Source organism: Emys orbicularis, chromosome 13 (genome assembly GCF_028017835.1).
Source record: "Emys orbicularis isolate rEmyOrb1 chromosome 13, rEmyOrb1.hap1, whole genome shotgun sequence".
NCBI lineage: Eukaryota > Metazoa > Chordata > Testudines > Emydidae > Emys > Emys orbicularis.
Window position 1 is genome coordinate 5207968 of NC_088695.1, and position 27595 is coordinate 5235562.

The 27595-nt window shown below is 59.3% G+C and overlaps 3 protein-coding genes across 3 annotated transcripts; all 3 read left to right on the forward strand.

The window, feature by feature from the left end:
- Positions 1 to 1826: 1826 nt before the first annotated feature.
- GNL1 (G protein nucleolar 1 (putative)) lies at positions 1827 to 12127 on the forward strand. Its single transcript, XM_065415101.1, has 12 exons — positions 1827 to 1943; positions 4081 to 4249; positions 5680 to 5816; positions 6175 to 6326; positions 6511 to 6582; positions 7474 to 7672; positions 8158 to 8253; positions 8515 to 8712; positions 9201 to 9379; positions 9710 to 9872; positions 10191 to 10331; positions 11641 to 12127. Exons 1-12 carry the CDS (start codon positions 1871 to 1873, stop codon positions 11943 to 11945), a joined length of 1884 nt encoding a protein of 627 aa, XP_065271173.1. The 5' UTR covers positions 1827 to 1870; the 3' UTR covers positions 11946 to 12127.
- A 1874-nt stretch (positions 12128 to 14001) lies between these two features.
- On the forward strand, positions 14002 to 17161 carry RPP21 (ribonuclease P/MRP subunit p21). The gene is made up of 6 exons (XM_065416165.1): positions 14002 to 14054; positions 14684 to 14757; positions 15629 to 15729; positions 15876 to 15958; positions 16190 to 16321; positions 17004 to 17161. The coding sequence occupies exons 2-6, from the start codon at positions 14701 to 14703 to the stop codon at positions 17159 to 17161; spliced, it is 531 nt and encodes a 176-aa protein (XP_065272237.1). The 5' UTR covers positions 14002 to 14054; positions 14684 to 14700.
- A 7217-nt stretch (positions 17162 to 24378) lies between these two features.
- On the forward strand, positions 24379 to 27283 carry LOC135888032 (acetylcholinesterase-like). The gene is given in 4 exon segments (XM_065415846.1): positions 24379 to 25537; positions 25540 to 25846; positions 26712 to 26878; positions 27200 to 27283. Coding segments are annotated over 4 exon segments (1689 nt in total). The 3' UTR covers positions 27256 to 27283.
- Positions 27284 to 27595: the final 312 nt, after the last annotated feature.

Consider the following 27595-nt stretch of genomic DNA (forward strand, 5'->3'; position numbering starts at 1 on the left):
GTCGCACCAAAGCAAACGCCACCATGCTACCCCCATCTGTTCCCCGCACTGGGAGCTGGGAGCCAGGACTCCTGGGTTCTGTCCCCAGCTCTGGGAGGGGGGCTGGGAGCCAGGACTCCTGTCCTTGCTGTGCTGTCTGCGGGTGCTAGGCCGGGCCAGGTGTTTTAGGGGGAGGAACCACGAAAGCGCAGCCGGGGAGCAAGCGCTAGGGGGGCAACAGGGACAGGAGTGAGGGTCAAAGGTTGAACATCAGGGATCTGGAGGAGGGATGCCAAGCAGAGAACCGCCGACAACGCCCGCCACTCCTTAAAGGCGTCTAAAGAGACAGTGGATGCTGCCCAGAGGAACTCCATCTCAGGGAGGCCACATGCCCGGGCAGGCCTCTTTTTAAGAGGTTCGTCCCTCATCCAGTATGGGGACTGCGGTGTCAGCTGGGGAATGTGATTCCACCCCCTCTGGCTCTTAAAGAGCACACCACCCTCCCCACATGTGGCGTGACCTCGCAGGCACTGTCATGCCAGCAGGAATGGGACAGCATGCTCCTAAAAATGGTCCGTTCTGCCACTCAGTGTGGTATGACCTCGCATGTGCCATCATGCTGGCGGGGCTGGGATGATCCTGGGAATAGAAGCCATGAATCCTGGTCAAACATATGAAGTATCCTACCCTCTCTTCACAAAACTAACTGGTTGAAACATGAGACAAGGTAACATATAGTATTGGACCAACTTCTGTTGGTGAAAAATGGTCTGATTTGGACATTAAATGTTCCCAGAGCCCCAAAGAAACTGATGTGCTATCCAGCTGCCTCAGAATCAGGGTAAACAAATCTACTTAGGTTATAGTTATCATCTATCAATTAACAAGAGAAAAACGTATACATAATGTAAGGTTTGACATGTCCAGTGGGTTCGGAGGGGGTGGCGAGGGGCTGGGAATCAGGACTCCTGGGTTCTGTCCCAGTTCTGGGAGGGCAGTGAGGTTTAGTGTGTTAGAGCCCGGAGACTAGGAGTCAGGTGCCAGGACTCCTGGGTTCCATCTCTAATCCACTCTCCCTCCTGTTCTCTTATCTTGAGTAGTTCAGCCCAGTTGCTCCCATACACCTAGACTGAAAGATTTATCATTGTCTCCATGTTTCCTCCTCCTGAGCCTAAATGGGAAGGGATGGGATGGTTGAACTCCCTCCCCCTTTCAAAATGGTTCAACCCAGTCCTAGCACACCCACCCCCAGCAACAGAATGGTTCATCCACATCTCTGCCCTGTAAATAATTCCGCCCAGTGCACCCACCTTTAACAAAAATGGTAGAGCCCAGTGTTTCCCCTCTAATGGTACAACCCAGTCTCACTGCCCCCAGATCTGAATGGTTTAGCCCAGCCTCCTGCCACTCTGATATCCCCCAGCTAAATGGTTTATCCCATACTAGTCTGTTCTTAATAGTTCCTCTCCCTTCTCATTCCTCCCCATATCTTTTAATGGTTTATTCTGCCTCCCCGCTCTATTGGGATCTATATGGTTTCTTCTCTCCCCCGTTCAGTGGTTTCTCCCAGTTGCCGAGTGGGTTATTCCTTCCCTCAGCGGTTGCTCCCAAATGTCACACACACACACCCGGCTCTCGGCGGTTTATTCTGTCCCAAGCTCCATATGGTTTATTCCCCCCTTCCTCAGTGGTTTCTCCAAGTTTCCTCTCCCCCCCCGTCTCAGTGGTTTATTCCTCCTTCCGCCATGGTTTCTCCCATATTTCTCCCTCCCGGGTTCTCAGTGGTTTCTTCCAGTCACAGTGGTTTGCTCCGCCCCCCTCCCCCTCGGGCCTGCAGAGTGGTTCTTCCCGCTTCCCTCCCGGTGCTGCGGGACGGCGGCCGGGCCGGGACATGCCCCGCAAGAGGCCGTTTAGCGCCAAGCAGAAGAAGAAGCAGCTGCAGGACAAGAGGGAGCGGAAACGGGGTGAGGAGGGGGCCACGGCCACCAACATCTGGGCACCGACCCCTCCTCCACCCCCTCCCCCAACATCTGGGCACCGACCTCCCTGCCCCCGCCCCCGCCCCCACCCATATCTGGGCACTGACCTTCCCCCTCCCTCCACAAGCATCTGGGCACCAACCCCCTCCCTTACTGCCACTAACACCTGGGCACCGCCCCCCTCCCCCCCCACCAGCAACATCTGGGCATTGACCTTCCCTCTCCCCCAACTAACATCTGGGCACCGACCCCCTCCCCCTGTCCCCACTAACATCTGAGCACCAAACCCCTTCCCAATATTTGGAGACTGACCCATTCTCTCCCCCCCCCCCCGTTCCCAACAGCTGGGGAGTGAACATTTTCCTTACAAAAAATACATCTCCCGACCCCAATATTGGGGGAACCCCCCCCCATCCCAAAACATCTGGGCACTGACCTTTCCTTTCCCCACCCCAACATCTGGGGGCTGACCCAATCCTGGCACTTGAAATTGCCTAGGGTCCCTGGAGCATGGTGGTGGTGGGGGATTTAATGTGGGGGAGTTAGGCAGGCGAGAGGCCTTGGAGTATCCCAGCGCCCTGTAGAAATTTAGACAACCTCCCTGGGCACAAAGGCCCTCTCTCCGAGCAAAACAATTGGGTGCTCTCCCCCAGTGCTGCGCTGTGGCAATCAGGCACCAATCTAGCAAGCCCCCAGTTCAGCTTAACATCTGGGGGTAGCCAGTCCCGGAGTTGCAAGCCCTGCCCTGGGCATGTCCCATTCTCCCCCCCCCCCCCCCCCCCCCCCGCATAAGTCTGACTCTGGGCTCAGCCCCCTGGAGAGAGAGCGCATGCAGCCTGGTGCCTGTTCTTAAAGCATTGAAGACAGTAAACAAGGGAAATTGCTAGGCAAAAACTCAGCGAGAGCTATAAAATAGAGAACAGGCTATATTAAAGTGGTATCAACTGGGGCTGGATCAGAGCTGGCACCCCTAGAGGGGAAAGGCCCTATATCCCCAAACTGAGATGCACCATTGGACTTTGAGCACCTAGACAATAAACCAAGGCAATTCCCAGGCAAAACCGAGCTGTGTTAAAGCCCTGTTACCCACAATTCAGCTGACAGCCAGTCGAGAGCACAATGGGCAGGACTCTCTTATCTGTGCCTTGCCAAGGAGCTTGCCCCTGGCATGCGGCGCCAGCCCTGGCACCCTCCAAGGTCTTCACAAGGGGGGCCATGGATCAGTGTGGCCAGGGCATCTGTTCAGAAGGGCAGCTGTGGTTGCCTAAGGTATTTCCAGCCGTTGTTGCCACTTGAGTGTCGGGTGCAGTGCTAGGGGGCGCTGTGCTGCAGGGAGCGGGATGGGGGCTCAGTAGGAGCGCTCTCCCTTTGCAGTCAGTGTGACCCCAATATGGCACATGGGAGTGCTGTGCTGCAGGGAGTGGTACAGGGGGCCCCCACACTGTGCCATGCCATGTGCTTGCCTCTGACCCAGGGCTGGGTGGACGGTGGTGCCCTGCGCTAGGGAGTCCTGACTGTTGAGGCTGAGGTAGGCTGCAAGTCAGCGTTCCTCGGCCCTGCCTCACAAACAGGCTGGGAGCCGCCGATAAGGGGCCCCACCCTGGCCACACTAATCTCCTCCCCCAACTTTCATTCGGCCCCTGGGTGACCCTCGGCTCTGCTGCTGACATCCACTTGGGGCGCCTCAGAAATTCCTGCCTGCGGCGATCCTTCGCTCAACTCCAGCGCCTGCCCAGAGTCACACTGTGGCAGAGCCGAGGATAGAACCCAGGAGTCCGGGCTCCCAGCCCCCACCCTGCTCTAACCCACTAGACACTCCTCCCGTTTCATGAGGAATGATGCCATCCCCTCTGCAGTCTCTGAGGGGGATGGAGTCTCGCGTGGGAGGGAGACTGGATCCAGCCCCCACCTCTGTTGCCGCAGACACGCGATACGCTGCAAGCGTCCCCGGCTCTGAGCAGCTCTGACGCAGCGTCATGGGCCCTGCAGGGCTGCATTGCAGAGCCTGGGTCTGACCTTGGGGCCTTGATCTGTGGAGATGCATTACGCTGCCTTGGGCCGGCTCGCAGCTAGCGCCTCCTAATGGGGAAAGGTCCCTGACTCCGCCCTCTCTGTGCCCCAGGTCTGCCTGATGGCGTGAGGTCGAGCTCCAACAGCCGGAGTGGCAGCCATGAGCGGCGGGAGGACCACACAGACACGTCGGACAGCGAGTCCCTGTCCCTGCAGGTCCGGAAACTCAACCAGCAGCCAGCAGTCCGCAGGCTGGGGGACCGCAGCTATGACCCCAACAGGTAATGAGGGGTGGTGATCGGGGGGAAACTGAGGCACGGAGCCGGTCACACACAGCGTATGTGGCAGAATCAGGTGTAGAACCCAAGGGTCCTGATTCCCAGCTCCTTTGCTTTAACCACTAGATCCTGCTCCCTTAGACCCCATTCCCCTCCCAGAGCTGGGAATAGAACCCAGGAGTCCTGGCTCCCCCACCCCCCCTTGCTCTGTTACCCCTGTTGATAGCTTCAGTGGGCTGAATTTAGGCCAACCTGCCGCTCCGGGGTTGGCTCTGAGGTCTGTCCCCTCCTGGGCAGGTCTAGCCTTGCTGCTGGACAGGGGGTTATAGTGGAGGGGGAGAGTGGTTTACCTCAGCGGATCCTGCTGTACAGAAGGGCCCTATGGCCTGTGAGACCCTATGCAACGAGTCCAGCCATGGCAGATCAGCTGGGGAGAGGGGGCTGCGTCGGGGGTCTCCCTGCTGGGTCGGGGAGAGCTCCCCCCAACACACACAGCACCCCTGCTCATGGGCCTCAGCCCTGCCCCTGCAGGGATCTGCCCCTAGGGGGCAGGGGGGAGCTGGGGCTCTGTGGCCAGTTCAGCCCTCAGTTTCCCTGATGAGGCTGCCAGCGTGGGGGCTGGTCAGTGCTGGGGTGTGGGGTGGGGACAGGGTGCCTGCACTGCGGGTGGCTGGGCTGAGACCCCACAACGCGTTACACTCAGACAGGAATGATCAGATCAGAGCCGGCGCCCCCCTAGAGGGGAAAGGTCCCAGGTCTCATTCTCCCCTGAGCCAGCCAGTCCCCCTACACTGGGATCGGATGGGAGCTGGCGCCCCCTAGAGGGGAAAGGTCCCAGGTCTCATTCTCCCCTGAGCCAGCCAGTCCCCCTACACTGGGATCGGATGGGAGCCGGTGCCCCCCTAGTGGGGAAAGGTCCCAGGTCTCATTCTCCCCTGAGCCAGCCAGTCCCCCTACACTGGGATCGGATGGGAGCTGGCGCCCCCTAGAGGGGAAAGGTCCCAGGTCTCATTCTCCCCTGAGCCAGCCAGTCTCCCTACACTGGGATCGGATGGGAGCTGGCTTCCCCTAGAGGGGAAAGGGCCCATGTCTCATTCTCCCCTGAGCCAGCCAGTCCCCCTACACTGGGATCGGATGGGAGCTGGCGCCCCCTAGAGGGGAAAGGCCCCATGTGCCATTCTCCACCCCCATGACCCAGCCAGTCTCCCCTGGCTAGCGCTAGATCAAGCCAGTGAGACCAACTGTCTGAGACACCTCTCATCAGATCTGAAGCTAAGCAGGGTCGGCTTGGGTCCGGATGCAGGTGGGAGACCTGGATTGGCATCTTGGCAGCGCTGGGAGCCCCCGTTGGGGAGGAGAACTGGGACAACTAGGATCTCTGCCCCCGGGTCTCCCAGCTGGCCTGATGCTCTGTAACTTCCCCCCGCTGCCAGGTACCGGCTTCACTTTGAGCGCGAGAGCCGGGAGGAGCTGGAGCGGCGCAAGAAGGTGGCTCAGGAGAAGATCCTGGAGCCCGTCCCGGAGAGCGAGAAGGAGCTGGACATACAGGACGTCTACAGATCCGGCTCCGGTGAGCAAGGGGCTGCAGTGGGGAGGGACGTCACCCGGAGGGGCCAGGACCCTCCTGAATTTTTCCCCTCCCTCCTGGCTCCGTCTGTGCAAACATCCTGTGGCGGGGAGTTCCCCAGGCTGCCCTCCTCCTGCTGACGCCTTGCTTTCTGAGGAACTTGGATCTGGCTGACGTGTGGGCACAGCGGGTCGTGGCGGGGGTGGGGAATATTGGCTGAGGACCATGTATGGGTGATGGAATCCTGGTTCCCGGGGGCCGGCTCGCATTCACTGGGGTTGCTGGAGGGCCCTTTCACAGCTTCTCAAGATTGGGATCCCTCCGTACTGACCGCTTCTCCCCCCCCGCCCCACCCCTCCAGTGCTGGATTTCCCCAAGCGCCCCCCCTGGAGCTACCAGATGAGCAAGGAGCAGCTGCTGGTGCGGGAGGAGAAGTGTTTCCGGGACTATCTGGAGGGAATCTACAGCACCTACCAGCCCAGCCAGCTCAGCTACTTTGAGCATAACCTGGAGGTGAGCAGGGGACATAGGGCCTTTCCCCTCTGGGGGATGCTGGCACCGATCCAGCCCTAGGGCGGGGGACTGGCTGGCTCAGGGGCACGGGGCCTATCCCCTCTAGGGGGCCCCAGCTCTGATCCAGCCCCAGGATAAGAGGACTGGCTGACTCAGGGGCTTTCCCCCTCCGCTTGCCTTGCAGACCTGGCGTCAGCTGTGGCGGGTGCTGGAGATGTCAGACATCATCCTGCTGATCACAGACGTCCGTCATCCGGTAAGGGCCCCTCCCCTGCCTGGGATCCCAGGGCAATGGGGCAGGGACAGCTTGTGGGGGGGGGTGTTGAAGAGCCTCACTCCCAGCCGCCGGGGTCCTTGGGGTCCTGCTGTGGGGGTAGTTCAGGAGCCCTGTCCACAGGCGGCCCCCACAGGACACAGGAGATTGGAGCAATTGCCCCGGGGGCTCTTGGGGGTCCCATACAAATTGTGGGGGGAGCCCTGAGGTCTCCCTTCTCTCTTGGCATCTGGACGTGACCCTGTGGGTCATTGGGTCCCTTCCTGTGTCCCAGCGTTACAGGGTATCAAACCAGGATACCACTCCCTTCCCCACGTCTGTAAAGCCTCTGCGTGATCTCTGTTTCCCTCCCTCAACTGCCAGCGTCCTGGCCTAAAGCTGCTGCCATCCTAGCTCCTGAAAGTAACGGGATTGAAGGGGGCAGCATGGATGGGGCAGTGACCACTGCTGACCACTACAACCTCCCAGAGCTGGTCACAGAACCCAGGAGTCCTGGTTCCCATCTCCTCTCCCGCCTCCCCTGGCTCTAACCCACTACACACCACTCCCCTTCCAGAGCTGGGGACAGAATCCAGGAGTCCTGGCTTCTTCCTCCCCCCCCTCCCCCCCACTCTAACCACTAGACCCCACTCCCCTCCCAGAGCTGGGGATAGAACCCAGGAGTCCTGGCGCCCCGTCACTCTAACCACTAGACCCCACTCCCCTCCCAGAGCTGGGGATAGAACCCAGGAGTCCTGGCGCCCCGTCACTCTAACCACTAGACCCCACTCCCCTCCCAGAGCTGGGGATAGAACCCAGGAGTCCTGGCGCCCCGTCACTCTAACCACTAGACCCCACTCGCTTGGCTCAGCCATCCCTGTCTCCCCCCCCCAGGTCATTAACTTCTCCCCTGCGCTGTACGACTTTGTGACCAAAGAGATGAGGAAGAACCTGATCCTGGTGCTGAACAAGATCGACCTGGCGCCGCCGGCGCTGGTTGTGGCCTGGAAGCACTACTTCCAGACCCGCTTCCCCCAGGTGCACGTCGTCTGCTTCACCTCCTACCCCCAGCAAAGCCAGGATCCCAGCACAGGTAACGCCTCCGCTCAGGGGTGCCGGCCCCGATCCGGCCCCAGCGCGGGGGAGTGGCTGTCTCGGGATGGGATATGGGGCTGTTCCCCGCTAGGGGGTGCCAGGTCTGATCCAGCCCCAGGGCGGGGGACTGGATGGCTCAGGGAATGGGATACAGGGCCGTTCTCCGCTTGGGGGCGCCAGGTCTGATCCAGCCACAGGGCTGGGGTCTGGCTGGCTCAGGGTTTGGGGAATGGGACTCTGGGCCTTCCCCCTGAAGGGGGCGCCATCTCTGATCTGGCTGCAGATGAATTAGTGCCTGGATATTGGGATGTGACATTGGAAAACTTTAATACTGAGCTGGGAATGGGGGATAGAACCCAGGAGTCCTGTCTCCCAGCCCCCCTGCTTTAACCACTAGACCCCACTCCCCTCCCCAGTCAGGGATAGAATCCAGGAGTCCTGGCCCCTAATCTAACCTCTGGCTTCTCCCTGTTCGTGTGTCAGTGTTTAAGAAGCGGCGGAAGCGGAGAAAGGGCAGGAGCACGGCCATGGGACCAGAGCAGCTGCTCCATGCTTGCGAGACCATCACTGCTGGGAAAGGTGAGGACCATTTATAACATCCTCTTAGGGTCATTACTGTCTTATCCCCTACCCTGCTCCACAGCTTCTCCTGGTACCACATGGTGGTCAGCACTGCAAGGGGAGAGCCTGCCCCCTGCAGCACGGCACCCCCAGAGCCATCTCCCATCCACGCATTGAGCGGAGCAGACCCTGCTTAGCTTCCTGCACACTTGCCCAGCCCTAGGGCACGTGCTACAGAGTCATTGGTTGGCCTCTCTTTGACCCTTTTTCCCTCCCCAGTGGACCTGAGCAGCTGGAAGGAGAAGATCGAGCGGGACGCGGCCAGCGCCCACCTGCCCGCCGAGGACTCGGATGAGGAGGAGGACGACGACGAAGGGGCGGCTGTGCTGGTGGAACACCAGACTGATGTGGCCATGGATGTTGGGGTTCCTTCCCAGGAGCTCTACAAGGACGGCGTTCTGACCGTGGGCTGTGTGGGTGAGAGCATCCTGCACTGGATGGGGGAAAGGGGGTCATGCTCCTGATCTGCTACTTGGGGACCCTTTGGACTGCTGAGGATTAGGGGGCAGTAGCTGGAGTGGCTGGATAATGGGTGCAGGGGAAGGGGTGTCTGGGTGGAGGACGAGGGATCTCCATGGGGTTTTTGAGGGGGCATCTGAGGGGGACGGTGTCCGGGCAGGTGGGAAAATGGGGGGTGGTTGCTGTGGAAGGGGGTTCGAGGAAAGGGGTGGTGCAGGATGTGGAGGGGGGTGCTTGGTTGGGGGGCAGTGAATGAAGGGGAGACGCAGGGTGTCTTGTTGGCGGGTGGGGAGAAGGGGGCGTGCAGTGGGGGTGACTGGTGGTTTGGGGTCAAAAGGGGAGTTGGGGGGCTGGATCGGAATTGGGGAGGACCTTGGGGGGTAGCTTTTTCTGGGTGGGGGTTTGGGGGGGCTCCGTCCACATTGTGACTCCGCCCCCTCCCCCAGGGTTCCCCAATGTGGGTAAATCGTCGCTGATGAACGGGCTGGTGGGGCACAAGGTTGTGAGCGTGTCCCGGACGCCCGGCCACACCAAGTACTTCCAGACCTACTTCCTGACCCCCACCGTGCGCCTCTGCGACTGCCCCGGCCTCATCTTCCCCTCCCTGGTGCACAGGGAGCTACAGGTACTGCCCCACAGCTGGCTTGGGGTGTGTGTGGAGAGTTTAGTGGTTAGAGCGGGGGGGTCTGGGAGTCAGGACTCCAGGATTCTATCCCCAGCTCTGGGAGGGGAGTGGGATCTCGTGGTTAGAGGAGAGGGGCTGGGAGCCAGGACTCCTGGGTTCCGTTCTCTTCCCCTCCCCGTACATCAATTTCCCCCCATGTAATATTGGGATAACTTATGCCAAATCCCTGGTCATGGCGGCACTGAGACATCTTCCCCCTGCTGGTGGATGCTGGCATTACACCCAGTCTCCCTGCCCTAGCTGAGCGCTGCTTCCTGTCTCTCCTTGCAGATCCTGTCTGGCATCTACCCCATCTCCCAGATCCAGGAGCCCTACAATGCCGTGGGATACTTGGCTGGCCGCATCCCCATCCAAGCCCTGCTCAAGCTGCGCCACCCCAATGCCGAGGAGGGCAAGCCCGAGACCCGGTGGTGCGCCTGGGACATCTGTGAAGGTGAATGGGGTCTGAGCGCTAGGGGGGCGCCATGCTGCAGGGAGCGGGACAGCGGCTCAATAAGGTGCACTCTCCCCTGGCAGTCCATGTGACACTAGGGGGCGCTGTGCTGCAGGGAGCGGGACGGGGGCTCAGTAGCGGGCGCTCTCCCCTGGCAGTCAGTGTTGGCCCCAGTGCGGCACTAGGGGGCGCTGTGCTGCAGGGAGCAGGATGGGGGCTCAGTAGGGGGCGCTCTCCCCTGGCAGTCAGTGCTGGCCCCAGTGCGGCACTAGGGGGTGCTGTGGTCCGTGCTGACCCCATCTCGCCCTCTTTCCCCAGCCTGGGCCGAGAAGCGCGGTTACAAGACGGCCAAAGCGGCTCGTAACGACGTGTACCGAGCTGCCAACAGCATCCTGCGGCTGGCGGTGGACGGGCGCCTCTGCCTCTGTCTGCGGCCTCCCGGCTACTCCACTCAGAAAGGTACTGGGATGGGGAGGGGACTGCCCTCCCAGGGCATTGTGGGTATTTACCCAGCATCCCTCTGGGAGTCTGGGCAGGAGGACCAGATCCTACCAATCCAATGGAAGGTTGCCTATAATGGCCAGGGGGGGGGAGTAGCCAATGGCAAGTCGTGTTGGGCTAGTGATTTTTCTACCCCGCTTGCCCCCCTCAGGGAAAGGCAGGAATGGCTGGGAATTCACTCCAGTGACTCGGCACTATCGTCTATGACAGAATTTTAACCTCAGCCCCTGAGCGAAAGGCTGATGAGTTTTTAAGGCTCGTTTATCCCGATATCCAACCTATTCAGAATTCTAAAATCCTTCCCTCTCCACCTCGGCGATTATTGATGCTGTTGCTATTTTAGAGCAAGATCCAACGGCTGGAAGTTGACGCCAGACAGATTCAGGGTAGAAAGACATACGTTTTGAACAGTGAGGGGCATTGGGGCAATTTACCAAGGGCCGTGGTGGGTCACGGGCAGCTTTTAAATCAACATTGGATGTTTTCAAAGGGTTGCTCTGGTTCACACGCTTAAACCAGGGCCTGTGTTATGCAGGAGGTCAGGCGAGAGGATGTTGGCTCGGGAATTCGTTAATGAAGTTAGCGAGCAATGATTTTCCCCAAGGAGTAGTTTAGGAACAGTTCATAAACTCGCTGATGGGCCATGTGCTGAAGACAGTTACATCAATAGTTACTCATTGCTAAGGAGTCTCCGCTCCTTTGAATTCAAAATAAGTTTACGAATGATAATCAGTAGTAGTTAACAGTGACTGCTTTCTTCGTTCTCGCCACAGAAGTGTGCTGTATAAATATGTTACAGTTCATGTACTCGTGTGTTATGGTGAGTGTGTGTGTGCACATATAGAAAATCTAAGAAATGAGTGAAAATCAGAATTACCATTATGCAGGAAATTCTGGTATTTTGCCTTTTTTTTTTTTCTTTTTATATTGAATCAGGTTGAAAAATCAAAAAATTTTTGCTGATGGGTTTGGGGTCTAGTGGTTACAGCAGAGGGTCTGGGTGTCAGGACTCCTGGGTTCTATCCCCAGCTATGGGACGGGAGTGGGGGTCTCATGGGTTAGAGGAGGGGGGGCTGGGAGTCAGGACTCCTGGGTTCTATCCCCAGCTATGGGACGGGAGTGGGGGTCTCATGGGTTAGGGCGGGGGGGCTGGGAGTCAGGACTCCTGGGTTCTAGTCCTGGCTCCGGGAGGAGAGTGGGGTTTAGTGGTTAGAGCATGGTGGTGTACCCTCGCAGCCCACCCCTGACCATCCATCTGTCCCCTCAGCCATGTGGGAGCACCATCCCGAGACAGCAGAGATCGCCGCCCTGCAGGAGGCTCACCGCAAGCACAGCCGGCGCAGTTCAGAGGAAGAGGAGGAGGAGGAGGAAGAGGAGATATCCAGCTCTGGGGAGGAGGAGGATGAGGAGAAGGACCGTGATGCTGATGAGGAAGAGGAGGAGGAGGAAGAGCCAGCTGCCTCCAGTGGAGGAGGGAGCAGCGCCCCAGCCCAAGCCCCACCCAGGAGGGTGCTGAAGGGGAAACTCTCAAGCCGGAACTTGTTTGCTTTGCTGGGGGAGGACGAATGTTAGTGGCTCCCCCTGCTGGACAGATTGAGAAAAGGGCGGGAGGAGGGCCTGGCTACAGGCTCCACCCCCTGCCCCGGCTACAGGCTCCGCCCCCTGCCCTGGCTGAGCTCCGCCCCCCCCATTCTCCATGTTCATTCCAATGCTCTATAGCCTCTGTATATGAATAAAGGTGATGTTTATTTCCAGACCCCGCCTCCGTCATTGGCCGGGACACTGGTCTCCCTCCCCAGCCATTGGTCCATCTATCCTGGGATCTCCACCGCCCTGCTGCATCACACCAATGGGCTCATCTAGCCTAGTATCCTGCCCCTTCAGATAAGATCCATGGGTCCATGTAGCTCAATATCCCAGCCTGGTCCTTGCTGCCCTGGCTCAGAGCAGTGGTCTCTGCTCGGGCCTGTTCATTTTGGATCATTTCTATCTATCAAAAAGGCTTGTTCCTTTTAGTCTTCAAACCTTGGTTTTGCTGCAGAAGCATCCTGCTCCCCATTTTCCTGTGGAACTCCCTACCACAATATTCTCGCCCATACTGCTCATGGAAGTAGAGAGCAAAGGATAACTCAGTATTACAGCCCATGCGTTGGATCCCTTCAGCTGTTTATTTTTCCAGGAGTTTCTTCCGATCGCCTCAGGGCATCCTCCCAGCCTGCCCTGGGGCAACTGTTGAACTTCAGCCTGATCGTTGTGTTTATTGTGCGGCTTTGACACATCCAGCAAATCACCAAGAGGGCTTAGTATTAGATGTATTAGGGCAACACGTAGAGGCCACAGCTGAGATGAGGGCCCCGTTGTGCCAGGTGCTGCACAGACACACAGCGAGAGACAGTCCCTGCCCCAGCTGAGATCAGGGCCCTGTTGGCCCGGGCACTGCACAGACACAGGGTCATTCTCGGATCTGATGGAACAGACAGGAGTGAGGTGGAGATAGCAAACCGGGGGAAATGCACTGTGAAGCAGAGAGCCACTCCCATGTGCAAGCAAATGCTGGCTTTGCTGAAATATCTGCTCCAGAGGTGGAAGCGAGGACCGATCGCTGGGGCTCTGTTTGGGCAGCATTGCAACCCCTTTCCCCTCGGGCAAACTGGTCACCTGGGACTGACCACCCTTGCCCCTTGTCTTGTTCGAAATACTCCATTGGGAGTGCCCTGACAGCAGCCCAAAGCAGGGGCGCCGGAATTACTGGCCTTAAGTGCGAGCGACTGGCGGGGTGGGCCTCAGGGCGAAGAGGCAGCATCAGGGTGGGGCTCGGGGGGATGGGATGGCATGAGGGGGTGGGGCCATGGTTCGGGTGCCCATGGCCTCCCCACTTTTAGGGACCTTCCGTCGCCCCTGGCCCAACGGCCGCATCCAAAGCGCTCATAAATTTGCATCAGTTTTTTTTTAAATCAGCAAGTCAATGCAGATGCCCGTGATCTTCGTCGGTTCTTGTATCTTCCCTGCCAGTTCTGAGATGCAGCCACCTCTGGGGTGGGGCAGCTGGGGAAACAGTTGCATGATGACGCTGCATAGGCATCACTCATCCAGCACTGAGATGCAGCCACTTCTGGGGTGGAAGGCAGCAGCTATTTAACTACCACAATTTAGGACAAGAAGGGATGGGGGAATCCTCCTAAATCCAATGACAACCACAGGATGAATTCCAGGGATGGCAATACATATTTGCCTCAGCTGGGATCGAGCCAATGCAATGCAGTTAATCCAGCCTTGCAAAAAAAGGAACCAGCCATATATAGTATTATCTGAAATTAGGCAAAGTAAAAGTGCCCCCTACTGAGCCCTCGCCCCACTCCCTGCAACACAGCGCCCCCTTGGGGGTCAGCGCTGGCTGCCAGAGCAGAGCGCCCCCTGCTGGAGGGAGGGGGAATGGCCAGCAGAGGGCCAGGGCTGTGCTGAGTCTCGGCTAGGGGGAAGAGAGCAGGGGGGACCCGAGGGGGCAGGTGCAGGAGGAAGGGGTGTCCCCCCCCCCCCCCCGCGCCCCATGGTGTGCGGCAGAGCCAGGCAGGCTGGGGAACTACATTTCCCAGAGGCCTTTGCTGCTGCAGCAGCTACGTCAGCTGGGGGGGGGGCTGGGCAGGAAGAGGCTGCAGCTGCTGGTGTCCCCATGTGACTGAGGTCCGGGGCAAACGGGGGAGGGGGGAAATAAAAGGGGCTGGCGGGGTACTGCCGGGAAGGGGATCTAGGGGGGCTGGAGGAAGAAGGTTGGGGGGCTGTGAGAGGGAGGGGGCTGGCAGGGGAAGCGATAAGGGTCTGGGGGAAGGGGCTGCCGGGGAGGAGGGGGGCTGGGGATTTGCAGGGGAGGGAGATGTGGGGAGGGGCTGGCAGGGGAAGCGATAGGGGTCTGGGGAAGGAGCTGAGATGGGGGTTTAACGAGGAGGTGGGGGATGTTCTGTTGGGGGTGATCTGGGGGGAGCAGGTGTAACCCTACAAGGGTGTGTGTGGGGGGGGGGGAAAGGGGGTAGCAGGGCCCAGTCTGGTATGGGGGGGGGACTGTTGTCCCTCCTGGAAGAATAACAAAGCCCGGGAGCCCCCTGTCTTTTGGGGACAGATCCCAGCTCTGTGTGTGGGGATCTGTCACTAGAAATGGGGTGTCACTAGAAATGGGGTGGTGGGGGGGGTGGATTGTGAAAACGTCCCCACCCGGGGTAATTGCTGGAGGCAGCATGGAGCCAGCTGGGGGAGGGGCAGCTAACAGCCCCTTAGGGGACTGGCTGCCCCCCCTCAAGTATTTTCCCCCATTCCAGATCCGCCTCCCACAGCGATGTCGGCCCAGGTGAAGGATAAAGAGGCTTTCCAAAGGCTCAGCTTCCTCTACCAGGTGAGGGTGGTGCCCCCTAGTGCTGGGATCCCAGCAGAACGGGGGTTACACACCCCCAAGTGCAGGGGTACTCAAATTGGGGGTTGCCCCTCAGGGGGTTGTGAGGTTATTACATGGGGGTCACGAGCTATCAGCCTCCACCCTAAACCCCGCTTTGCATCCAGCATTTCGAATGGTGTTAAATATATTTAAAAGTGTTTTTAACTTATAAGGGGGATCACACGCAGAGGCTTGTTATGTGAAAGGGGTCACCAGTACAAAAGTTTGAGAACCACTGCCTAAGAGAGACCCTGGGAGCAATTCCCCCTAGTCCCAGGGCTGGGGGTCTCTGTGGGGCCTGGGGAGGGGGGATTTCTGGGGCTCCCCCCAGGATTCCTGAATAGAGCATGGGGCAAAGAGGGTTGGTGTGTGTGTGTGTGGGGTGGGGGTGTGGAGGATTGGAGGAAGATGGGATTGGGGCGACTGGGAGGGAGGGGGGATCGGTAGGGCAAGGGGGTCACGTGGAGCTGGGGGAGGTGGGGGGAGTGATATGGGACTGGGGGAGGTTGGATGGAGATGGGGCTGGGGGAGGGGGGAATTGGTGGGAGGGAGGACTGGTGGGGGGAGATGGGGTTGGGGGATCAGTGAGACTGGGGGAGGGGCGATCAGTGGGGCTGGGGGTAGCGACATAGGGCTGGGGGAGGGGGGACCAGTAGGATAACATGGGCGAGGGGGTAATGGTGGGGTGACATGGGGCTGGGGGGAGATCAATGGGGAGGGGAGAGCCATGTGGGGCTCGGGGACTGGAGGGATTGGGGGTGACATGGAGGAGGGGGAGATGTGGGGCTGTTCCCCTCACTCTGCATCTCTTTTCCCCCTGCCCACCCCGCAGGCAGCTCACTGTGTCCTCGCCCACAACCCCGAGAACCAGGAGCTGGTGCGATTCTACTGCCACGCGCAGCGCAGCATCAGCCGCAGGCTCGTCCTGAGACAGTGAGTGTCGGGATACGGGGCCTTTCCCCTCTAGGGAGTGCCGGCTCCCATCTGGCCCCAGGGGGCGGGGACTGGGCCATGGGGCCTTTCCCCTCTAGAGGCCCATCTCCCCAGGCCCAGCCCCTGTCTGTGTTTCCCCCCGCCAGGGACCCCTCGGTGAAGAGAACCATCTGCAAATCCTGCTCCTCCCTCCTGGTCCCTGGAGTCAGCTCCACGGTGCGCCAGAGAAGTGAGTGCTGCCCCCTAGTGGGGAGGGATCAGTACTGCTCTGGGTGGCTGGGAGCCCAGACTCCTGGGTTCTATCCCCAGCTCAGGGAGGGGAGTGGGGTCTAGTGGTTAGAGCAGGGGGGGCTGGGAGTCAGGACCCTGAGAGGGCAGTGGGGTCAGGTGGCAAAGCCTCTCCCCATGCATGCCTGTCTGTGCCTGGTCCCTGACTCCTTGCCCCTCCCCCTCCCCCCAGGGCGCCGCGGCCGGCGCTGGTCAGTCGTACGGTGTCTCTGCTGCGGCCAGACCAAGTGCTTCCCAAGCAACCCCGCGTACAAGCTGTGGGCGGAGCAGCCTGAGGCTCTGCTGGAGAACCAGCCCCAAGCTGGTGAGAGGGGGCAGCATCCAAAGGGTTAATGGGGGCGGTGTGGGGCTGGACCCCCTGAGTGGAGGAGTGGGGCATCTGGAGGCAGGGCTCAGCAGGGAGGATGGGGGGGGGGTTGCCGGGCTCTGGATTGTTTTGTCACTGTGGGGGGGGGGGGGGGGGGAGGCTGGATTGATCTGGGGGGGATTGGGAGGGATTGGTCAGAGAGGGGTATGGATGGGGGGGGGGAGCCAGGATTGGTCTGGGGGGTGAAGCTCGCATCAGTTGGGCGGGGGGATTGGGGGGAGGAGGAGCTGTGGGGGTTGGTCAGAGCTGGGATTGGTGTGGGGGAAGGGGCTGGGATTGGTCCATGGGGAGTTTGTTGGGGGGGGGAAGCTGGGATCAGCCAGGAAGGGATCGAATCCGGGAGGAGCTGGGGTTGTTCTGAGAGGGGTATGGACTGGGGGGGAACTGGGATTGGTATGGGGAGAAGATGGGATTGGACTGGGGGGGACTTTGGGGAGGGGAATCTGGGATCAACCTGGGAGGGGATCTGGGGGTGGGGGAGGAGCTGGGGTTGGTGTGTGTGTGGGGGGGGGTTAGCCGTGTAGGGGGGAATATCAGGATCAAGGGGGGGAGGGGAGAATTTGAGGGCAGGGGAGCAGTGGGAATTTCCTGCATCTCCATCTCATCTCTTCCCCTCCAGACCAGAAACCTGCAGCCCCCCAGGATCCCCCGAAGGAGCCCTCAGCACAGAAGGCCAAAACCCCCAGTGTGACCTCCGGTCTCCAGAGCCGCCCCACCCCGCAGGGGACTACAGAGGCTGGGACCCGGGTGGGGAAAGGGGGCCCAAGCAGGAGGTGACCCCCGGGGATGGCCGTGAGCAGGGGCCAGTGGCTTGGGGCCTGATCCCAGTGGGGGGTGGCAAGGACAGGCCTGGGGCAGGTTTTAGGAGACTCTGTTCATAAGAGAGGTGCCAAGACTGATTTGAAAAGGGGGAGGAAGAGAAATGACCCCCTCAAAACTATCCACTCCTGGGGCACTGGCTGGCTCAGGGGGTGGGGAATGGGATACGGGGCCTTTCCCCTCTGTGGGGCACCAGCTCCCACCTGGCCCCAGGGCAGGGGACTGGCTGGCTCAGTGGGGCAAGGAACGGGACGTGGGGCCTTTCCCCACTCGGGGGTGCCAGCTCCGATCCAGCCCAGGGCAGGGGACTAGCTGGCTCAGGGGGTGGGGAATGAGACATGGGGCCTCTAGGGGGCGTCGGTTCTGATTTGGTGGTTTTTTTGGGACCCTTGTCTATTTATAAACGTACAATCAAAATTCATCTCCGTGTGCATTTTTAGAAGCACGTTTCCTGCCTCAGCATCTTTTATTGGCTTAAAACAAGCTGGTGGGAGGAGGGACCGTAATGGACGATACCCCTCTAGGATTACGTGTAGGGGAAGGGGGGAATACAATGGAGGGGACTCCTGGGGGGGCGGTTCAAGGACGGAGGGACTATATGGTCCTGGCTAGACTTGATGGGGGGCTGGTAGGAGAAACAGTCTACCATTACCAGTGGGAATACTAGGGACTGGGACGTCCCATGAGAAGCGTTTGCTCCCCTGGCTGGTTGGCCGTGGCACTTCTTGCTTGGCCCCAGTTCGCTTTCCGGTTTGGGCCGTCAGCTGGTTGGGGTGTTACCGGCACAAAATTCTCTGTTACACACTGTAGGGCACCCACCTTTACCCAGTTCCTCGGGTTCAAGGCGCAATCCTCTTAATTTAGGCACCCACCCTTACCTGGTCCTAGGGCTCCAGGTGAAAGGCACCTAACTTTACCCCTCCATGGGCTCTGGGCTCTACTACTCCAAGGGCTCTGGGCTAACACCCTTTCCGTGTGGGCTCAGGGCTTAATCTTTTGCAGGTTTATGGGGTCTTTTACCAGTGAAAGAGCTTTACACAGTAATATCCTACGTAACCTCTATTTATTAACAATCACCAAAAACCAGACTGCACACGCTACACATACAGTGCTCACCACTCCCAAGAAGACAAATGAACTTTTCCTGATGGCCAGTCAGGATCAGGTAGGGTGACCAGACAGCAAGTGTAAAAAATCAGGACAGGGTGTGTGTGGGGGGGTAATAGAAGCCTATATAAGAAAAAGCCCCCCAAATCAGGATTGTCCCTATAAAATTGGGACACCTGATCACCCTAGGATCAGGTCCATTTGGGGGACTCCAGTTTCTGCACGGCGTCATTGGCAGAGCGTTGAGGTCTGACAGCTCTGAGCTTTGGGGCTGTGTCCTGGAGTTGGTTCCCCAAGAACTTTCTTTTGGACCCCAGTTTATATAGTGAAACTTGAGCCCTGCTTAGTTATATCTTAACCAATCAATATACTAAAATTTTACTAACCAATCCTAACAAAATTCTCTCACCAGGCCTACCCCACCACCTTCATTAATTTACACCTCGCAAAATTAATTATGTAACAGACAGAAACAATCAAAGAACCGGTCACAGCTCATCCAGACAAACAATAGGGAAGTGGGGACCATAAAGACAAACCAATAAAGAAATGAGGATTCCACAACTATTGATAAGTGGTTTCTTGTCAGACAGAATGCCATCAAACGAAGTGTTCTTTAACCATCTTAAGAGCTGTTTCTTTATCTGGCACTAGTGGGTGCCATTAGGACGGGGTCTCCTTAACAGCCTGATATTACATCGTTTTAATGTAATTTAGATGGAATGTGAGGATGTGACTTCCTGCTTCTCCGCTGCTCTTTTAATCTGGCTGCAAACGGAGGCTTTAGGCCTTGCAATATGGCTGCAGACAAAGGCCTTATCCTTCCAGGGGCTTTTCTCCTTAGGCAGGGCTGGGGTCCTCTCACGTGGCGGTGCTGCGGCACTGCAGGTGGGAAGCTGAAGGCGGGGAGCAGAAAGCAACAGAGTAAGGGAAGAGAAAACCATACAGGAGCTTACGTGGGTGTGTAGTGCTGGAAGTCTTAGTAACCCTAACACTCGGCTGGCTCCCTCTGGGGACGAAAATCCCTTAATCTGGTTTGCTCCCGTGGTCCCGGAAGCTGAGATAAGGGGAGATGGCCAGGTGGGGGTGGATATATGAGCTGGGGAATGAGAATGATTCTTTTATTTTTTTCAAAGTCTCTTTTTAAGCAGCCCCCCAAAAAGGAGTACAGGTGGGGGACAGTTTCTCCTCATTATTTTGGCCACCAATTAAATCCATTTCCGGAAGGCCACGTTCGCATAGGTAACTTTGTTCCCACATTTACTTGTTTGTTAAGTATGACCTCACCACAGTCAGTGATTGACAGCCCCTGCTGTCTGGACTGATTCAATTTTTGTGTCTGGTTTTTCTTGCACCTGTTCCTAACATGGTGCGTTTATTGAAAAACAGCTAGACTTATATTTCATGGTCAATTCTCTGCCGAGCAAACCATCCTAGGTTAGCGTGACCTCTGATAAACTTTCCCAGACGTCTCACAATTAAACTTACAACTGGGGTACATTTTTTAGGTCCCGTGATCACAACAGACCCCAAAGATGGTTAATTCAAGAAGGTCCCCCAAGGATATGCAGCACGTTGTCACAAACTCCGCCCTCCTCCCAGAGTCAGGAAGAGAACACAGGAGCTGGGGATAGAACCCAGGAGTCCTGGCCCTCAGCACCCCCTGCTCTAACCCACTAGCCCCCACTCTCCTCCCAGAGCTGGAGATAGAACCCAGGAGTCTTGACTCCCAACCCTCCCTGCTCTAACCCACTAGACCTCACTACCCTCCCTTCCCCTCCCAGAGCAACTGACTGAGCATGGGGTCCAGGGGGGAGGGGGCTGTGTTTTCATGAACCCTTTTTCCAGGTGAGGCCAGCACAAAAAAAGGAAGGCAAAAGGGCCAGAGTCCCTAGAAAATGTTTGCGTAGGGTCACCCGTGACGCACACACACACACGTGTGTGTGTGTGATTTGTGTGTGTGTCAGAGGGAGTGAGACTGGGAAATACACAAGCCGTGCCCCCACCTAATTCAGGGTGGTTCAGAGCAGTGTTCTGGCCCTCTTGGTCTGGCCCCCTTGATCCTGCCCCGTGCCCAACTGGGGATGACACGTTTCATTCCCGGCCAAGCGGCAGATCCATGGCAGGCTGCCTGGTCTGTTTGGTACCCATCCTCTGTCCTGCCCGCAAGGGAGTTTGCTAACCCTGGTCAATACAGCAGGCAGGGGGGTGAGGGCTCTCCCCACACAGTCAGTGCTGGCCCCCGGGCCCCCACAGGGGGCTGCCTGCTCCTTCTCTCCCTGCTGGGCCCGGGCCTGCCTCCAATGACCACACCGTGGAGTTCACCACCAGCAGCCCCGGCTGGGGCAAGCGCCTCCCGGCCGGCTCCAACAACAGGGCCGGCCTTCCTGGGTGTCCCCTAGGCTGAGCCCCAAAGTGCTTCCCCACCAGCCCTGGAGCCGCGTCCTGGAGGCCAGTGCCTGCCTCCAGCCAGAGGAGGATATAGGTGTTTTTAGCTGTGTGGACGGGGCCAACTGGGCATCTAGTGGTGCCACCACCCAAGACCTGTCTCTTCCTCAAAGGCTGGGTGCCGCATCCCGGTTCCCACCCTGGTCTGAATCCCCCAGTCGGTCTCCCTGGACGCCAACAACCGGTGCATCCCAGCCGTTCCTGAGAACGGGCTCGCGGCCTCCGCGAGCTACCGGCTGGGGGCGCCCTGGGGAACGCCGGCCTGTGGGATCCGCGCTGGCTGCAGGAGAACACGGCCGCCTTGGGTGGAGACCTGGCCCGTTCCATACACTCCAGCCAGAACGCTGGGGGCCCCTCGATTGGCTTCCTCACAGCACCCCCATTTGGGCGTGAGTGAGGCCGGAGGAGCCCGGGGTGAATGCCCCGGCGCTGGGCTGACAGGGATTTTGGGGGCAGTACAAATGCCAGCCGGAGCTGGGCCAGGCTGTTGCTCATAAAGGATTTGATGTTGGCTTGGAAACATGCTAACGCTCCTACAGCTTTGGGTTCAGCACTGACTGGGTGGAGAGTGCAGCCCCTACTGAGCCCCCCTGGCACTGCACTGGGGCAGGGGGAGTGTGCCCCGTACTGCCTCCTGCCCCCTGCAGCACAGCACCCCCTAGCATCGCCCTGAGGCAGTGCAGGAGTCTCCTTCCATTATCACCGCACCCCCAGGTGCAGGCGGCGCTAATTCCAAGAGGCCGGTGCGCCCAGCTGCCCACAGGTTTTGTCGGAGTGTGTGTGTCTCATCCACGCAGCCGCCTGCCTCGCCCGGGCTTAGCTGGCAGGCACAGGCCGCCCTGCACCAGCTGCTGCTCCGGCCACACGCGGGAGAACTAAACAGCCCAATGGGAGGGGGCTCCTGCAGCCAATGGGGGAGATCACCCCTGGAAACCGCCCCCCCCAATCTGTCATTTCGCAGCGCTCCCCTCCAGCCTGCGGGGGCTGCTGCAGACTCTACAGCCAAGCAGACACAGCCCCGGGGAGGCAGGACGAGACCTCTCCCCCCACAAACACCCACTTCCCAGGCTGCCAGCCGGGCAGCTAACGCAGCACTCCCAGGCTGCCTGAGGTGGCCACTAGATCACGCACTCCCACCCAGGCCAGGCCTCCAGCCATCCTACCCTGCCCCCGGCCCCGGCACGGCTCACCCCACGCCCCACCCTGCGGGGTATCCCCTTCCCCACACGCCCAGGGTGATGGCCCCGCAGGGCGGGGATGGAGCATCTGCTGGTGATTCATTAACCAGGCACCTGCTAATGAGCAGGTGAGGGAATCAAAGGAATGAGTTCTGCCCCCTGATCCCCAAGCCTCTCCTTCCCCCAGATGGACCCTGACTATATTAAAGAACATTGGGTCTGCTGGCGCGAGAGATATTTTGTGGATGCCACCCATGCAGTGGGGAGGGATGGGGGGACACAGGGGGATTATGCAGTTAGGGGTACAGCTCTGACTGCAGCCCCGCCCCTCACTCTCCCACCCTGGGCTTCCTCCCTGCCCACCAACAAGCTATGCCAATGACCCACAAGCCTGACTCTTAGTTCACCTGCTATTTCAGCCCTGGGCGCCCCATCCCCTCCACAGCTCTATTGAGACCCCCTCAGTCCTGCTACCCCTTCAGAACAATGGGCTCAGGCTCTCTGCAGACTCAGGCAGTGTTGCTGCTTCGGGCACACTTGGGGCAGCTTCCCCCCCTTTCAGAGTGATGGGCTCAGCTCTCTGCTTGCCCCAGCATGTCTCTGCAATGTGTTGTGGGGAGCTCAGCAGAGCCCATGGATCCTATTTTGAACAGAGATGAACAGACTCCTGGACGGCGGGCGGGGCGCCCTGCTGGCACCTCGAGAGGGCGGAGCTAGGTTGGTGGGCGGGGCTTGGCTTGTGGGCAGGGCTAATGAACATCTTCGCCTACCTCTTGTCTTTTTCCATTTCAAGCCCAAGACACAGCTGGAACCCTGACCCCTCAAGTGTAAAATGTCCCGTCCCTTCCCCCCAAAGGGGGCGTCCCTTCTGGCGCCACCAAAATCCAGCTGTGGGATTTCCCCTTCACCTCCTGTTACCCCGCTGTTCCACCCTAGAGCCAGCCGCATCTCAGCAGCAGCGAGCGAGCCCAAGGCAGCTGTGCTGTGCGGCTGGGCCCCAGCTGCCCCACCCCAGAGGCGGCTGCATTTCACAGTGAGCCTGTGACCCTGCTACCGTACCCCAGGGGTGCCGAATTGGGTCTCTGAGCCCATGGACCCTGCCCTGGGAACCCTCCAGCCACCTTGAACCTGGGCCCTATGTGTGCACAGCCCAGCGAGCTTGCTGCTGCCAGGGTAAATAAACTCAGGTGACTGCGCCCTGGCTGGTGCTCTCAGCGCCAGAGACGAGAGCCGCTTGGCTCCAGCATCAGCAGATCCCCCCCTCGTGCTGAGCTGGGATCTGCAGTAGGAGCCACAGAGCCGTGCCTGCAGCAGGTGAGTCTGTGTAGCTGGGGGTGTCCCTCGGGCTCCGCGATGGGCAGAGAGTGGTCAAGGGCTGACTGGTGTCAGGGGAGCTGGAATTGAGAACTCGATTGGTAGCTTCCCAGCTAATACCCCTTCCACAGACCCCATGCTGAGAGCTGGGGATGGAACCCAGGAGTCCTGATGCCCAGACCCCACTCCCTTCCCCGAGCTGGGGAGAGAACCCAGGAGTCCTGACTCGCAGCCCCCTCTGTTCTAACCCATTAGACCCCACTCCCCTCCCAGAGCTGGGGCTAGAACCCAGGAGTCCTATCAATCAGGAATCAGGACTCCTGGGTTCTCTCTCCAGCTCTGGGAGGGGAGTGGGGTCTAGTGGATTAGTACAGGAGGGCTGGGAGCTGGGACGCCTGGGTTCTCTCTCCAGCTCCAGGAGGGGCAGGGGCGGCTCTATGTTTTTTGCCGCTCCAAGCACGGCAGGCAGGCGGCTTTCGGTGGTGCGCCTGTGGGAGGTCTGCTGGTAACGCGGACTCGGCGGCATGCCTGCGGGAGGTCCGCCGGTCCCGCGCCTTCGGCGTACCCGCTGCCAAATTGCCGCTGAAGCTGCGGGACCAGCGGACCTCCCGCAGGCGCACCGCCGAAAGCCGCCTGCCTGCCGCCCTCACAGCGACCGGCAGGCTGCCCCCCCGCGGCTTGCCACCCCAGGCACGCGCTTGCTGCGCTGGTGCCTGGAGCTGCCCCTGGGGAGGGGGGCATATGGATTTTTGTCCCAGCCTTTCAGCATTTCCCCCTGGCATTAAGGGGCCTCTTGTTGCAGAGGGAAATGGGCCAAAGGGCAAAGCCCAGTGATACAGATCAGAGCTCAGTGGAGAGCTGGAGCAAGGGGCGGGGTGGGGGTGACTGACCGGAGCCCGTGTTTACCAAAGGGGAGTCAGGCTTCCTGCTCGCATGGGGGTTTAAATAGGTTGGGCTACAGCAGAGCAACTCCCCCAGCAGGGGAAGGGCCCCACATCCCATTCCCCACTCCCCGAGCCAGCCATTCCCCTGTGACCTGGGGTTGGATTGGAACCAGCGCCCCCTAGAGGGGAAAGGTCCCAGTTCCTTGTAACTCCCTCTGGGGGGGTTTCCCTTCCAGGTGCCGTGATGCTGGGACTCCTCCCTGCGCTCCCTTGCCTGCTCCTCCTTTCCCTGCCGGGCTTCAGCTCTGGCTCCGATGACGACGGCACCGTGGTGCTCACCACCAGCGGCCCCATCCAGGGCAAGCGCCTCCCAGCCGGCTCCAGCACAGTGACGGCCTTCCTGGGCATCCCCTACGCCGAGCCCCCCATGGGGGCCTTACGCTTCCAGAAACCACTTCCCCACCAGCCCTGGAGCCACGTCCTGGAGACCACCAGCTTTGGCAACGCCTGCCACCAGCCGCTGCTTACTGGTTACCCTGATGCCTATATGTGGACACCCAAAACGCCGCAGTCCGAGGACTGCCTCTTCCTCAACGTCTGGGTGCCCCATCCCCGGCCCCCCGCGCCGGCCCCCGTCCTCGTCTGGATCCACGGCGGGGGGTTCTTCGTAGGTGCAGCCTCCTTGGAGCTCCAAGATGGGCGCTTCTTAGCCGCCACCGAGAACGTGATCGTGGCCTCCATGAACTACCGCCTGGGGGCGCTGGGCTTCCTGTCCCTGCCCCCGGCCGCCCCGGGGAACGCCGGCCTGTGGGACCAGCGCCTGGCGCTGCGCTGGCTGCGGGACAACGTGGCCGCCTTCGGTGGGGACCCGGCCCGTTTGATGCTCTTCGGCCAGAGCGCTGGGGCCGCCTCGGTCGGCTTCCACCTCCTGTCCCCGGGGAGCCGGCCCCTCTTCACCCGCGCCCCGCTGCAGAGTGGTGCCACCACCTCTCCCTTGGCCTGGTTTAGCCCAGAAACGGCCAAGGAGATAGGCCGGGCACTGGGCCATGACCTGGGCTGCACCGATTTCAATGACACCGCCCTGGTGGGCTGCCTGCAGGGGAAGGAGCTGGGAGACTTTGGGAAACGCATTATGTCCATGTCTGGATCCGTGCCGACCGTAGACGGGGATTTCCTCCCCGATGAGCCACTGAGACTCCTGGAGGCCGGGCACAGCCAGCCTATACCCCTCCTGGCCAGTGTCACGGCCAACGAAGGCTCCTACCTAATCATCAGTGTCCTTAACTTCACCAGGGTGAACGCCAGCCACATGAGCTGGGAGGAGCTGCTGGAGGTGCTGAGGGTGACAATGCCGGGGCTGCCATGGGAGGGCATCCAGGCGGCAGCAGAGCGGTACAACCAGAAGGGCAGGGCTCGGCGTGGTACCACCGCACCATGGCTCACATAATCAGTGACTATCATGTGGTGTGCCCCATAGCCAAGACGGCTGGGCAGATGGCGGAGGCCGGCGGTCCCGTGTACGCCTACACCTTCACCCACCGCCCCAGTGGCTTGTCTTCCCCCAAGTGGATGGGGGTGCCACATGGCTCCGAGGTGCCTTACCTGTTCGGGACCCTGGCATCCATGGGGGGAGCCAATCACACGCACACGGAGGCCGAGGTGGTGCTGAGCCGCAGAGTGATGCGCTACTGGGCAGAGTTCGCCAGAAGTGGGTAAGGGAACTCCTAAGAAGTCGCAACCCTGAATGCCAGCAGGCCTGGATCTACCTGCACTTTCAGCTTTGCTCCACAAACCTGCATTCAAATTTGGTATCCCTAGGACAGGCAGAATCCAGTCCTATCAATAATGGAATCAATGATTACTAGACCATAACACTCCTGTTTATTTCTTTTTCCCCAACCCCGATAGCTGCCATGCTAAATAAAACAACAAAGCTCCCCCTCTGAAATCTGATAATAACTTGGTCCTGACTAGCCAACCTGGGCCCATTGACTCCCAGGTTACGGTGAGCCATGCTTCCCAATCACTAACATCCTCCGGCTCTAAGCCTTTCCACCTCGTTCATGTCCCTGCGGTCACACAGCCAATGTGAGACAGATTGTGAGCGTGGAAGCTGGGGAAAGCCCTGATTGTGCAGCTGGGGGGTATTACATGACGCCTGGGATATCTATGCAAATTACACCTGCCAGCTGGTCCTGAGCCCTTCCCACTTCCCCATCGGAGCCAGAGAACTGTATATCAGATCAACCTGGCAGCTGGCATGACAGCAGCCACCATTTCCCCACTTCACCACCAGAGGGCAGCCTGTGACTTCAGCCCGTGAAGAATAACATGGCGGGGTGGCCATTTTGGAAGAGGGCAAAACTGGGTTGTTTGGCTCTTGATCCTTCCTAGCTCGTGGGAAGCCTTAGTGAGACCTGGCTGGAGACTGTGGGTGGCTGGGAATGTCCCTGTCCCTCTCTGCTGCCACTTGCTGTAGTGAAGGTCACCTGGTCAGGGCATCCTCCTGTCTGCCCCCTTGTGGCTGGAATTCATTCCCTTCCCCCCTATGTTGACCATAGTTGCATTTCCCCCCAGGAACCCCACAGGGGCAGGAGGCAGCGGGGAACAGTGGCCTCGTTACAATGCCACAGAGAAGAATTTTTTCCGTGTCGGAATGGAGCCGCCCCAGGTGGAGGGGACGTCGCCCGCCCGGCTCTGTGGCGTCTTGACACCATTGGTCCCAGACTATCAGCGGTTCAAGGGTGAGTGTCACAATTTGGGGCACAATCCGGAGCAGTGAGGGGCTGTGTCACCCAGTAACCCTTAGTGCCTGAGCTAGCCAGTCCCCCCAGCCTGGGGATGGATTGGAGCCGGTGCCCCCCAGAGGGAAAAGGACTACATAATATGCTCCCATCAGCCAGTTTCCGCTTTCCATAGAGATGGGGGATATTCTGACCTCCAGGCAAAATCTGGGGGGAGCCCTCCCATCCGTGGGCCTCTGGCATTCACATGCCTGGGCTGCCACTTGACTCTAGGCCCGGCTTTTTAGTGATGGGACAGTAACCTCCATACCTCTCTCTTAGCCCAGCCCAAAGGAACTGCTGAACCAGCAGGGGAGACAGAACGTCTGGAGGACTGAGCACCATGGAGAAACACAGGATCTTCAGCAGGAAAAGCCCAGACCCCCTCCGCCATCTCAGCTATGGGAGTTAGGCCCAGATTCTCATGGGTATTTAGGTGTCGAATGGGAGTTCGCTGCCTAAATAGCTTTGAGGATCTTGGCCTAACTCTCCCAGCTGAGCGTCGGTAGCATTTTTGTTGTAGTAATGCCGGCCGGCCACTAGATGGAGACAAGATCCGGCACATTCATCCCTCTTCCTAGCATCCCTACAGTGATACCTTTATGTGCAGTATATAAATAGGCCACTAGATGTCACTGTGGAGGGGAAGCTGTCCCCTGGTCAACAGTGGAGACAAAG

Bases quoted from the DNA above. Each gene is read 5' to 3' on its own strand.
- GNL1 (XM_065415101.1), top strand. From the start codon at position 1,871: ATGCCCCGCAAGAGGCCGTTTAGCGCCAAGCAGAAGAAGAAGCAGCTG. The intron at 4,250-5,679 runs GTAATGAGGGGT...CCCCGCTGCCAG, and splicing joins CGCAGCTATGACCCCAACAG to GTACCGGCTTCACTTTGAGC. The intron at 9,873-10,190 runs GTGAATGGGGTC...CTCTTTCCCCAG, and splicing joins CGCCTGGGACATCTGTGAAG to CCTGGGCCGAGAAGCGCGGT.
- RPP21 (XM_065416165.1), top strand. From the start codon at position 14,701: ATGTCGGCCCAGGTGAAGGATAAAGAGGCTTTCCAAAGGCTCAGCTTC. The intron at 14,758-15,628 runs GTGAGGGTGGTG...CCCACCCCGCAG, and splicing joins GGCTCAGCTTCCTCTACCAG to GCAGCTCACTGTGTCCTCGC. The intron at 16,322-17,003 runs GTGAGAGGGGGC...CTTCCCCTCCAG, and splicing joins GGAGAACCAGCCCCAAGCTG to ACCAGAAACCTGCAGCCCCC.